General features: G+C 44.9%; 1 protein-coding gene across 2 annotated transcripts; it reads right to left on the reverse strand.

Annotated features, from left to right (window-relative positions):
- Positions 1–1,439: 1,439 nt before the first annotated feature.
- DNAJC19 (DnaJ heat shock protein family (Hsp40) member C19) lies at positions 1,440–9,271 on the reverse strand. Of its 2 annotated transcripts, none has more exons than XM_015428332.1 (4): positions 9,225–9,271; positions 7,163–7,236; positions 4,126–4,202; positions 1,440–1,712 (listed from the first exon to the last, which is right to left on the reverse strand). In XM_015428332.1, the coding sequence occupies exons 1-4, from the start codon at positions 9,265–9,267 to the stop codon at positions 1,634–1,636; spliced, it is 273 nt and encodes a 90-aa protein (XP_015283818.1). In that variant the 5' UTR covers positions 9,268–9,271; the 3' UTR covers positions 1,440–1,633. The 2 variants fall into 2 exon arrangements, with proteins under 2 accessions (XP_015283818.1, XP_015283817.1); XM_015428331.1 differs by having other exon boundaries at positions 1,440–1,715.
- Positions 9,272–11,625: the final 2,354 nt, after the last annotated feature.

Here is an 11,625-nt window from a genome sequence, read left to right on the forward strand (position 1 = left end):
TTCCGCTGGAGGAAAGCTACATTAGTGTAATGGAGATAATTTGGATCCAACCACTGTAAAGTGCTTTGCAAACTTTAAAAGTGCTACATGAATTAACACCAGTAGTGGTGGCTGATGTTCTGCCCTTGTTGAAATAAATACCTAAACTGGTGACTGAAAGTATCCTGAATACCAGCTTGTAGCTGCTGAGTCGAACGCCAGCTGAGTAAAGCTCCGGGGGTAAGTATGTGAACCAGGATCTTTTAAATCCAATTAATTCCATCACACATTTCCTAGCGGCTAGCAACATAACTAATTTGTCAAGTAGTTCCATCTGCCTTCAACCAATCCAAGTGCTGAAGTGTTTACAGGGCAACATTAGCCCTAAATGAAAAATTCTCACCATTTATGAAGTATTCCTCGAAGATAGTATGGTTATTTTATTTATTTATGTTATTTATTTATAATCTGCCTTGCTCACTGGGATTTAGGGCGGATTACACAAAGCAAGCCAGTAACAATCAACAGGATGGGATATCCAATAATTTATGATGCGGTACGATTTGGACTAGAATTCTGGAACCAACGAGAATCTGAAACCAACCAGAAATCTGAAGGACACTGCAAGTATTAACGTGACGCTTTAAAGGATGCCAAAAAATCACCTTTGTGAGTCCGAATGTAAACAAGCGCTATGGGTCTTACTAGCTTTTATCAGCAATCTGTGATAATGTGACCATCTTGTTGAGATGTTTGGATGTCTGTAGTCCATCTTTCTTACAGGGAGTCAAGGCACCTGGTTTTTGGCGACTGTGTGGCACAGAGTGTTGGACTGGATGGGCCACTGGCCTGATCCAACATGGCTTCTCTTACGTTCTTAAGGCAGATTATGCATAGTGAGTCAGTACAATCAACAAAACGGATTGTTTTGTCAATTGCCAACACATTAGGATTGTAGAAATCTGGAAGCAGCCAGAAAGAACTGAAGCACAGCATAAATCTTAACAGGACACATTAAGCACTATACACAGCAGTATTGACCATAGTCCCTAATAATTTATCCAAGTCAGTCTGTCAACCATTTTGTGCAGGGCAACCCTATTACCTGTGCAGCAAAACCCTGAATAATTCAGTTTCGTATAATTTGTGGAAAGCCTTCTCGGGCAGGCCATTCCACAAGGCAGGAGCCACAACGGAGAAAGCACCTGTACGGGCAAGCTGTTGGTTTTGCCCATTTGCACGTTGGCACTCGCAGAAGCCCTGCTGACACGAGCAAAGCTGTCGTGGTGGAGCAGAGGAGGAGAGACGGTCCCAGAGATAAGGCAGAAGTAGAGATTAAGGGGCACGCTTTGGATTAGTTTGAATCATTCAGACTCACATACCTGCAGGACTGCCTCTTCTGTTATACTCCACAGAGGCAGCTTTGATTATCTGGGCAAAGCCTTCTGAAGGCGCCACGCTGCAAATAGGTAAGATGGCTGGGCGTGCACATTCTCTGGTGGCTCCTACAATTGAGGAGGCCAGGATGGCTCCGACACTTCTTTTATTCCCCAGAATGTACAAAACAGATGGTACAGTCCTCTAACAGGACATGCTAGATGGACAAAGGGAACAGCGTCAATTAGTCCGTGTCAAACCAAATCCATTCCTTCTCTCATTTACCTTTATCAGGGTGATTCAAAAGCATGATTCGTCTGTGAGCTTCTCTGATTTTTCCTTTATTAGCTGTTGGACTGCTTATTGGAGAAAAAAAAAATGAGAGTGAGGCTATGTTAGGTCAATGAAATTTCCGAACAGACTTCAAAATGTAGTTCCTATTGGGGCTAGGCGGCTTCTTTTGAATACCCTCCCCCTTTTCTCCAGCTCTGCACTCGCACCATGGCTACCGAAAGAATTCTCGCCATCCACAACCAACCAGAGTTTGCAAACTACACAATGATATTTAGGAAATTCCAGCGGTGGGTGCAAAAAAAGGAACAGCTCTGTGTCCTTTTTGGCTATTCTGCAAGAGTAGGGTCCTGCAGAATGAATGACCACTTTGCTTGGCTCCAAAGGCTCACCCAAGCAGCCGAGACACTGGCAGCGCCAGTGGGGCAAGCAGTGGGGGAGGAAGGACCAGCCTTATGCTGTCATAGAATCATAGAATGTTAGAGTTGGAAGGGACCTTGCAGGTCATCTAGTCCAACCCCCTGAACTCTGCCTCCAGACCTATTTAATTAATTAAGTGAATGTATTAGGCTGCCCTTCCCTGCAAGCAGGGCTCAGGGCGGCTTGCAACAGAAACAGGTACAATAAATAGTTTAATTTAAAGCAAACATTAAAAATACCTAAAACATATCAACAAATGAAACCACATAACCACATAACATATAAAAGCAATTACCAGAAAGCTCTTTAAAGAGTGCACAACTTTATTAAACATTAATTCTTATGAGCAGGGGTCATTTCCTGCAGGAGCACAGCTCCGGCAGTAAAGAGCCCAGGGGGTGGGTACATACAACAAGCCCCACCCCCTGCTCCCAGCAGCCCTGTCAGAGCAAGAAGCAGCCAGGTAAGCTGCAGAGCCCCCCCTTGCCCCCCCCCCCGTCCAAAGCAGTCCAGTGGCACCTTTAAGACCAAGTTTTATTCAGGTACAAGCTCTCCCTCCTCTGCGAGGACAAATCCGCACGTTCCCCCAAGAGCTAGCAATTGAACACAGTCCAGTGGAGCCTGAGAGGTGGGTGTTGCCTTCTGACACACTTCCGGTGATGTTGAGGGGTGTGGCATGTGGAAATAAGTTATGCTAATGAGTTATGCTAATGAGCTCCTGCACCTCTTTTTCTACAAAATGACCCCTGCTTATGAGCACTGTTGATACTGACACAGTATTAAGAATGTTATATTGTTACCCTCACATTGCTAAATGAGTAATATATCGAAACATATTTTGACTTCAGTTTGCAAAATTTTGTAATTTCTACTTGTAATTCTGTATTTCTGTAATTATTTTTGAAATATCACTAAACAGTGAAAAACTGGGGTGGGGACACCCAAAAAACCCAAATGAAACAACACGCATTCCAAGATGGCAGAAGAAAAAAATCTCAGCTTCCACAGACCTCCCGGGGGGGGGGGGGGGAGGGCTACAAAGAGTGAAAGTAGGAGAGTGCCAAATTTCATACTGTCCCGTCGCTGTCCTCAACCAAATGTCTGGCGGAACATCTCTGCCTTGCATGCCCTGTGGAAAGGTAATAATTCCCGCAGGGCACGGGTGTTCTCTGGATGTTCTCCTACACAGCCACCTGCCAAATCCAAGGCAAATCCCTGAGACGCTGGCTATCCCGAAGTATGACACTCATCTCCCCCACCCATTTTGTTTTCAGGCACATCAACATCTCCATAAATAGATGCTGCATTAGATGTTGTAGATTTTCCGGGTTGTGTGGCCGTGGTCTTGGCATTGTAGGACCTGACGTTTCGGCAGCAGCTGTGACTGGCATCCTCGGAGGCATAACACAGAAAGATGGAGTACTCTCTGTGCCAAGGTGAGAAGAAAAATGGGAGGCAGGTAATTTATACCTACTCAGGAAGGTGGGGTAGGGCTGAGTCATTATCTTGTAAGATTTCCCCGGGCTGTGAAAACAGGCTAATGGAGGAGCTTTCCTGAGGAGGTTCTGCATTCTTTTCAGCACCTGGGCTCCCAAAATGCTGCCTGACTCTGGTGTAATACATACCAAAGGGACAACAGCCTTCCCTCACTCCACTGCTTTGGAGCTCTGTCGAAGGCAGTACTGAAAGCATCAGCTCAAGAGATCGGAGGTTTTATAATACACCCTGATCCACATATCAACAGGACCTCAAGATCTGCCGTCATCAAGAGCATTGCTGTCGGGGCTGGCTGCGGTGAAGCGGCCTGAGTTCAAGCCTCCTTGCTTCAGAGACACCGAACAGTGCAAGAAAACCCCACATGGAAACCTTTAATAGCTCTCTGCTCTTCAGCTGTGGGGATGGAGGATGCCTCTCTGCAGTATACCAGGTTTCAAGGTAATGTAGCCAGCGTGGAAATGTCCAGGGCTGGTCACTGGATGCTGCCGGGATTCTGTGTTTTTGGAGAAAGACTGCCGTGGTTTAAGTCAGTTCCTTGACAATATATTTTTTTATTTTTACCTGACTCCTAATATTAAAGCAGCTTCCCTCTTGGTCATTTTGGATTCAAATCCTCCTCTGTAATAACCACCGAAGGCCTGAAATAAGACACATTGTTATAAAACAGAGGTTCTTCACCTTTTTCGAGTCCGTTGACGTCTTTGGCATTCTGATACAGGGTGGTGGGCGCAACCACAAAATGGCTGCCACAAGCGGTGGAGCCCACCACAAAAGGACTGCCATGGGAGGTGGAGCCGCGCAGACAGAAGCAGCCCAAGTGCAGGGGACAAGATGGACATTAAAAAAAAAAAATACACCAGGAAAGGAGCGAGAATGAAACAAATGCTGTTGTGGCAGCTGCCACTGAAATAGTATTTTAACCTGCATAGCTAATTAGATCTTCAGTGGCCAATCACTGGTGGGCAAGGGGCCCCCAAGATAGGTATTGGCATATGCCGTGGTGCCCGTTATAAACCGTGGTGCCGGTTATAAAACTTAAATTTTTTAAAAAGGTAGCACACAAAGGCATCGCCGATAACGAAGATGACTTTGTACCTCTGTAATGGTGGTGGCCAAGAAACATGAAATGGGCCATTCAGTTCTACAAAGAAAAAGAGAAGAGATTGGATTTATACCCCGCCCTTCACTTGGAGTCTCAGAGCGGCTTACAAACTCCTTTCAGATCTTCAGTGGCCAATCACTGGTGGGCCAGGGGCCCCCAAGATAGGTATTTGCATATGCCGTGGTGCCCGCTGGGGACACCGGTTATAAAACTTAGATTTTTTTTAAAGGTAGCACACAAAGGCATCGCCGATAACGAAGATGACTTTGTACCTCTGTAATGGTGGTGGCCAAGAAACATGAAATGGGCCATTCAGTTCTACAAAGCTAAGTAAAGAATGCTGGATGGTCCCAGTTTTTCTGCCTCTCCACTCCTAATGCCCTCTCCCCACTCTATAATAGCTAACTCTTCTTTCCCATTTTGTGATCCAAAATATTTCAAGTTCTACAAAAAAAAAAAAAGCACAGCAAAAAGCACATATATTAGGTTTATAACTGTGTCTCATTTGCCACTTTCTTAAAATGGCCGGCACCCATGATGACCAAAAAAGCAGTGCAAAAGTAGCACATGGTTTGGCATACCTGGGGAAATCCCTTCCTCTCCCTACCCTCAACAGGAGGACAGAGGACTGTACACTCCACTGTGTGGCTATGGAACCACGAGCAGAAACAGAAACTGTCTGGGCCCAGGCCATACCTGATCTTTGAGAATGAGAGGACTGCTAGGAGACGTAGTTCCAAGGACCACAATGTTTGCACAGGTTTGCATCGGGACAGACAGTCCTTCAAGTATGAAGGGCTTTTCAGGTAGACACTAGCACTTTAAATTGGGCCTGGAAATAAATAGGCAGCCAGTAAAGAGACTTTGGATCAGTGTAATATGGTCCCAGTGATCAGCACTCAATAACAAGTGGGCTACCACGTCTTCTAACAGGTCTTCAAGGGCAGTCCCATATAGAGTTTGTGCAGTAATCTAGCCTTGAGGTTACCACAGTATGGATAAATCTTATCTGCAGAACCAGGGACATTTTCCTAATGAAATGCAGCTGGAAAAAATCATTTTTTTCCTACTGTGTTTATCTCGGAGACCTGGACATAATAGGATGGCCAAACTTTTAACTGAGTCCTTTGAATAAAAGTTGCACCTGGTCACTAATGGAGAGAAGTACCCCATATGGACCTGGATGTCCCAGGCTAGTCTGATCTGGTCAAATCTCAGAAGCTAAGCAGGGTTGGCCCTGGCTAGTGTTAGAGAGCCAGTGTGGTTTGGGGTTAAGAGCGGCGAATTCTAATCTGGAGAACGGAGTTTGATTCCCCACTCCTCCACATGAAGTCAGCTGGGTGACCTTGGGCAAGTCACAGCTCTTTCAGAGCCCTCTCAGCCCCACCCACCCCACAGGGCGTCTGCTGGAAGGAGAGGAAGGGCAGGCGATTGTAAGCCACTCCAAGACTCCTTCAGGTAGTGAAGAGCAGGGTATCAAACCAACTCTTCTTCTTCTGGTTAGTATTTGGAGGGGAGAGGGAGCTCCCCCTCACTGGCAGTCTTTAAGCAGCAGCTGGGCAAACACTTGTCAGGGAATCTATAGGCTGATCCTGCATTGAGCAGGGGGTTGGACTAGATGGCCTATCTGGCCCCTTCCAACTCTGTGATTCTGTGAGACCACCAAAGAAGTCCAGGACTGCTATGCGGAGGAAGGCCATGGCAAACCACCTCTGAACGTCTCTTGCTTTGAAAACCCTATATGGGGTCACGCTTAAGTCAGCTGTGACTTGATGGCACTCCCCCCCCCCCTCCATACAATGCAGACTTTTAACCAATCCGTACCACCTCCACCTTATCTGGATTTAGTTTATTCTCCCTCAGCCCCTTGACCACCACATCCCACAGAATTTCATTGCTGTTCCCCACTTGGCATGTGTTGATTTTCTGACTGAAAAACACAAAAAGACAAATCCCAGTAACTTGCTTAATGAGTTGCTGGGGTCCAATACTTCCTCTAAGCTATGGAGTCCTGTGAGCAAAAATTCTGCTTTGTGAGCTACTGGCATTAAAGCTGTGAGCGAGTGATTTGGCCACTGCATAAAATAGTTTGCTCTGGAGCCCTCCTTCCTGAGCTAAGACAAAAATGTGTGAACCAGAGGCTAAAAAACTGTGAGCTAGCTCACACTAACTCACCTTAGAGGGAACACTGCTTGGGTCCCTGTCAGGCAATGCACAATGGTATTACTCCAGAGCAGTTTTCCCTCTGAGTTAGTGTGAGCTTGGTCACAGTTTTTAAGCCTCCAGCTCACACATTTTTGACTTAGCTCAGGAAGGAGGGCTCCAGAGCAAACTAATTTATGCAGTAGCCAAATCGATCGCTCACAACTTTAATGCCTCTAGCTCACAAAGTAGAATTTTTGCTCACAAGACTCCACAGCTTAGAGGGAGCGTTGCTCCAGAGGCAAGCAAAAGTCAACACCGCTGGAAGACGAAAATTAAACAAGATGAACTCACAGATTTTGGCAGAGACTGAAGCGCTTGCTTCACTTGTGGTTCCATTTGCTTCATTGCCTTTAATGCATAACGACCTTGAAGAAAGGTTAGAATTCCAGTTCAGCTACTGAAGAGCATCAACCACAAATTCTAATGCGATTGACCTCATACCAGCACTGTGTGCGTGCCCAGGAGGGGATGGATGGGAATCACTTCCTCCAAAGAAGCTTTCTACTAGTGTGAGAGGCTGCCGAGATGTGATTTCTTCCCACCACCCCCACCTATTAACATGTGCAGTTAATAGTCCTGCTTTCTCACTGGGACTCAGGGAGGATCACACAGAGTTTCTGCTTATTTCCTTTTAAAATCTTTTAAGAAACTCTGCAGCAGAGCAGATGTAGCCAAAGGACCAGATCTGTATCCACAGCCACCATACAGCCCTTATTCAGATACAGGCCGCTGCAGTACAAGAACATGGTCTTCAGTTCAGGACCAGGTTTACCCACAAATTCAGAACTTCATTGCACATACTATCTTTGAAAAGTCTTCCATTTATGCGCCCAACCTCAATTCAGAAAAATCTTTTGACCTATTACTGAACCGATTCATGCATCTATAATTTTTCTACTGCACACTCGGGCTACTGTAACACAGACTGAACAATATGTGGCTGCCTGGGCCATGTTCAGCCACCATCTCCTTCTATGTAGTTCAAAAGGCTTTAATTATTTTAAAAGTTTCAGTCCTCCAGGTTGCCATGGTAAACCCAGCAAGAAGCAGCCCAAATTATGCTTTAAAAGGTTTATTAAGCAATGACCATTTCATTATTTGTATCTTGCACTGATCTGTGATACTTTTTCACACACAAACACACACACACACGAACCGTCATGGACCTGCCTTATTCTGAAACAGACCATTAAGTAGGCTACTGTCTACTCAGACTGGCAGCAGCTCTCCAAGGTCTGGTCCTTTTTACTGGAGATGCTGGGAGTTGAACCTGGGACCTTCTGCCTGCAAACCAGGGGCTCTCCTACTGAGCCCACAACCCCTCTTTGTTTGGACTTGCACAGCCCTGCCCCTAAGAATCACCCCCCTCTTCTATAATCCTCCAAAATGCTGAGCAGGAGGCATTTCAATGAAAATATAATATCTGTAACATCATAAAGTTTGAGTCCAGTGGCACTTTTTAAATCAACAAAGTTTTATTCTAGGTATAAGCTTTTGTGTGCATGCACACTTCTTCAGATACATGTTTGAGCAACGGTGACATAACAAACATAGCTATGCTTTAGCTAGCTGATTCTGTTCACCCGGGGGGAAAAATCACACATGGTTCAGTAAGAAAGTGAAGATCAGGGCCGTATCTGCTAATCTTATCTTTAATACCCATTTGCCAAAACTTCTCATTTATATATACCATGAGCAAGGCCTTGAAAGTGAGAACCTCCACACAATCACCTAAGATTTGGATGTCGGGGGTCCTGGAACACCAAATAAGTTTAGAAGTGAATAGGTTATTTAGGCTAAACATAGTACTACTGATTTAAAACAGCTCTACCCCATAAAGACCCAGAGTCTTGTATTTTACATCCTTAAATACAGTGGCTTATCTCACAATGTAGGGAAGGACATGGAACAAACCGGGGCCATGGCTCAATGGTAGATCATCTGCTTGCTTGGCGTGCGGAAAGACCCAGGTTCAATCCCCAGCATCAAACGGATCAGGTGACAGATTATTTGAAAGACCTCCTTCCAGGATGGTAGACGGCCAGTGGTCTGATTCTGCAGAAGGCAGGTTCACGTGCATTGTACTTTGGTAGCCAACAGGCTTAGGCAAAGGGATGTGAAAAGTCAGAAAACATGGGCACAAGATCTCAGAAGACAAGCAGTCTCTTATTATAAACATGCCACTTAAAATACATAGATTTGCTACAGCCTTTCTGCTCACGATATAATCATCCACAGTAGCCCTCGGAGACTGACACACTGTACCTAACCACTGTACTGTAATGATATGATCAATTTTCAGTGCAGCACTATTCAAGCAGCCTGAAATAAAGCATGCAATCCGAACACAAACCTGCATATCCAGCGGCAGCTATTGTCAGGCCGACGGCTATCATGGTACTAGCCTAAAAAAAAGAAAGGGGGGGGGAGCAATGCTGTAAAAGTGATAAAGCAGCCATTTCAATGCATTAAGTATACTTCCTGTTGGGATTCGAATGGTTTGAGAGACAGAAGAAAAACACTCTGAAGCGGCCATGAAATTGATGGTTTAAAGGTTGCTTACACTTTACAGAGAGCCTTAATTGCCAGCTCTCAAACACTCCTTGCATTAGAATCGTGTAAGGTATAACGGCTGATGGTTAAGTCCTTTGGGGAAAAGGCGGGCTAGAAGTAACGTCAAAAATAAATCCCTGGGACCGGCAACAAATCGTGTCTGCATTTTCTGAAATATGATGAAAACATTCCCCCCCCCCTTCAGTTTACAAGGGAACAAAATGAGTGTGCGTTCGTTTTAAATTAAATTATTAATTTACTTTAAGTCCCAAGTAAACTTAATTAAATTAAAGCCCTGACCAATGCACTCCGTTTAATTCAGAAGCTTGCATATCAGCCTATGTATCTTACAGTTCAAATAAGGGGCAAAACATGCCCTTAGTGGACAATGAACAAAGGGGAGTTCTCTCTTTGGAATTCCCTCCGACCTACCTTGCAGGGTTTTTGTGAGAATAAAATGGAGGAAAGGAGAATAATGTAAGCCTTACGGGTCCCCACTGGGGAGAAAGGTGGGATATAAATTAAGTGGATAAATAATAAACAAACTTCGCCTTCCTCGCTCTCAAACAGCTCTCTGAACCAGTTGACAGAATACTGGGCTTGAAGAAGATCTCTACTGATCCTCAGCCATAGGTTAGCTCAGTGGTCTTGGGCAAAATGCTAAGTCTGGTGTAGTGGTTAAGAGCGGGCCGACTCTTATCTGGGAGAACTGGGTCTGATTCCCCACTCTTCCACATGCAGCCAGCTGGGTAACCTTGGGTCAGTCACAGTCCTCTCAGAGCTCTCGCAGCCCCACCTACCTCACAGGGGCGTCTGTTGTGGGGAGAGGAAGGGAAGGCGATTGTAAGCCGCCCTGAGACTCCGAGTGAAGGGCAGGGTATAAATCCACCTCTTTTTCTTCAAATTTACCCATGAAATCACATTTTATTTTAAACGGCTGCTTCCAAATATAGTGAACTATTTTTGTGTGTGCATCTATTTAGATGGAATGCTTTTTAAGCCTCATCTAACGTGGTTATGCTGGAGGCATGTTCAAAGTCAAGTAAAGTGGATTTTGTTAAGTGTCTGACCCCTAGTTTTGTTCACCAAAGAACCTTCATGCACCCATGCAATGATGTAATGCCATGTCCATGGGAAAGACCCTTGTGGCGCTTCCCATTCCCATGCCTGTGTCTTTTAAATGCGACTCCCAGTCACATGGCAGCACATGTGGAAAAGCAGTTCTTCTCACGAGTTTGTAAATAAAAGGCACCATAATCGCTATCGTAGGAGAGCGGTTTTCACGGGAGGTGGCGACTCAGTGGCCAGAGTTAAGGAGGCTTTCTTTAGCCATTGTGGTTGTAGGTTTTGCATTCCCATTAAGCCATTCCAGAACTAGGACACCAGCAGTTGTTGGATGAGGAAAGAGCCCTCAAACTGCGGCTGAGCTATGGTGATCCCACAGGGTTTGTGTAGGGGTTAGGAGTGCGGACTCTAATCTGGGAGAACCAGGTTTGATTCTCTACTCCTCCACATGCAGCTGCTGGTGGGACCTTGGGTCAAAGAAGAAAAAAAAGGGGGGGGAGGACTGAACCTAAACCTAGAATTCAGAACCTAAAAAGGTTAGTCAGGAATAGAAAAGGGCCAACTCTAAAAATCTAATCATAAAATATACAAAAATACATATGTGTGTTTATTCAACATAAATTAAAATAACAAACAAGGGCCCATTCATACCTCATATAAAACTATAAAAACATACAAGGGCTAATAAGATAGACCTAACGCGTTTCGGCCTTTACAGGCCTTCCTCAGAGGTCTAATACATACAGAACATATTGGCTGATGTGCAAAAATACATACAATCCTACATATACAAAATATGGAATAAAGACCAGAAATCAATTGTTCCAAAGTTTAACCACTGGGCCAGGAAAAGAAATACAGAAATACAAAGGAAGCCTCCAGTGAAATCACATGTCCAGTGGTACTTCTCTCTGGTCAACTGTATATTCATCTAAGGTTGTACAGCCAAATGTTCCTTAGGTTTATTCAATATTTTGTATATGTAGAATTGTATGTATTTTTGCACATCAGCCAATATGTTCTGTATGTATTAGACCTCTGAGGGACGATGGGTCAGTCACAAGTTCTCTCAGAGCTGTTCTCTCACGAGTAGTTCTCAAAAGAGCTCTCTCAGCCCCACCTACCTCACAGGGTGT

This window comes from Gekko japonicus, unplaced genomic scaffold, assembly GCF_001447785.1.
Source record: "Gekko japonicus isolate JY-2015 unplaced genomic scaffold, Gekko_japonicus_V1.1 scaffold3798, whole genome shotgun sequence".
Taxonomy (NCBI): domain Eukaryota; kingdom Metazoa; phylum Chordata; class Lepidosauria; order Squamata; family Gekkonidae; genus Gekko; species Gekko japonicus.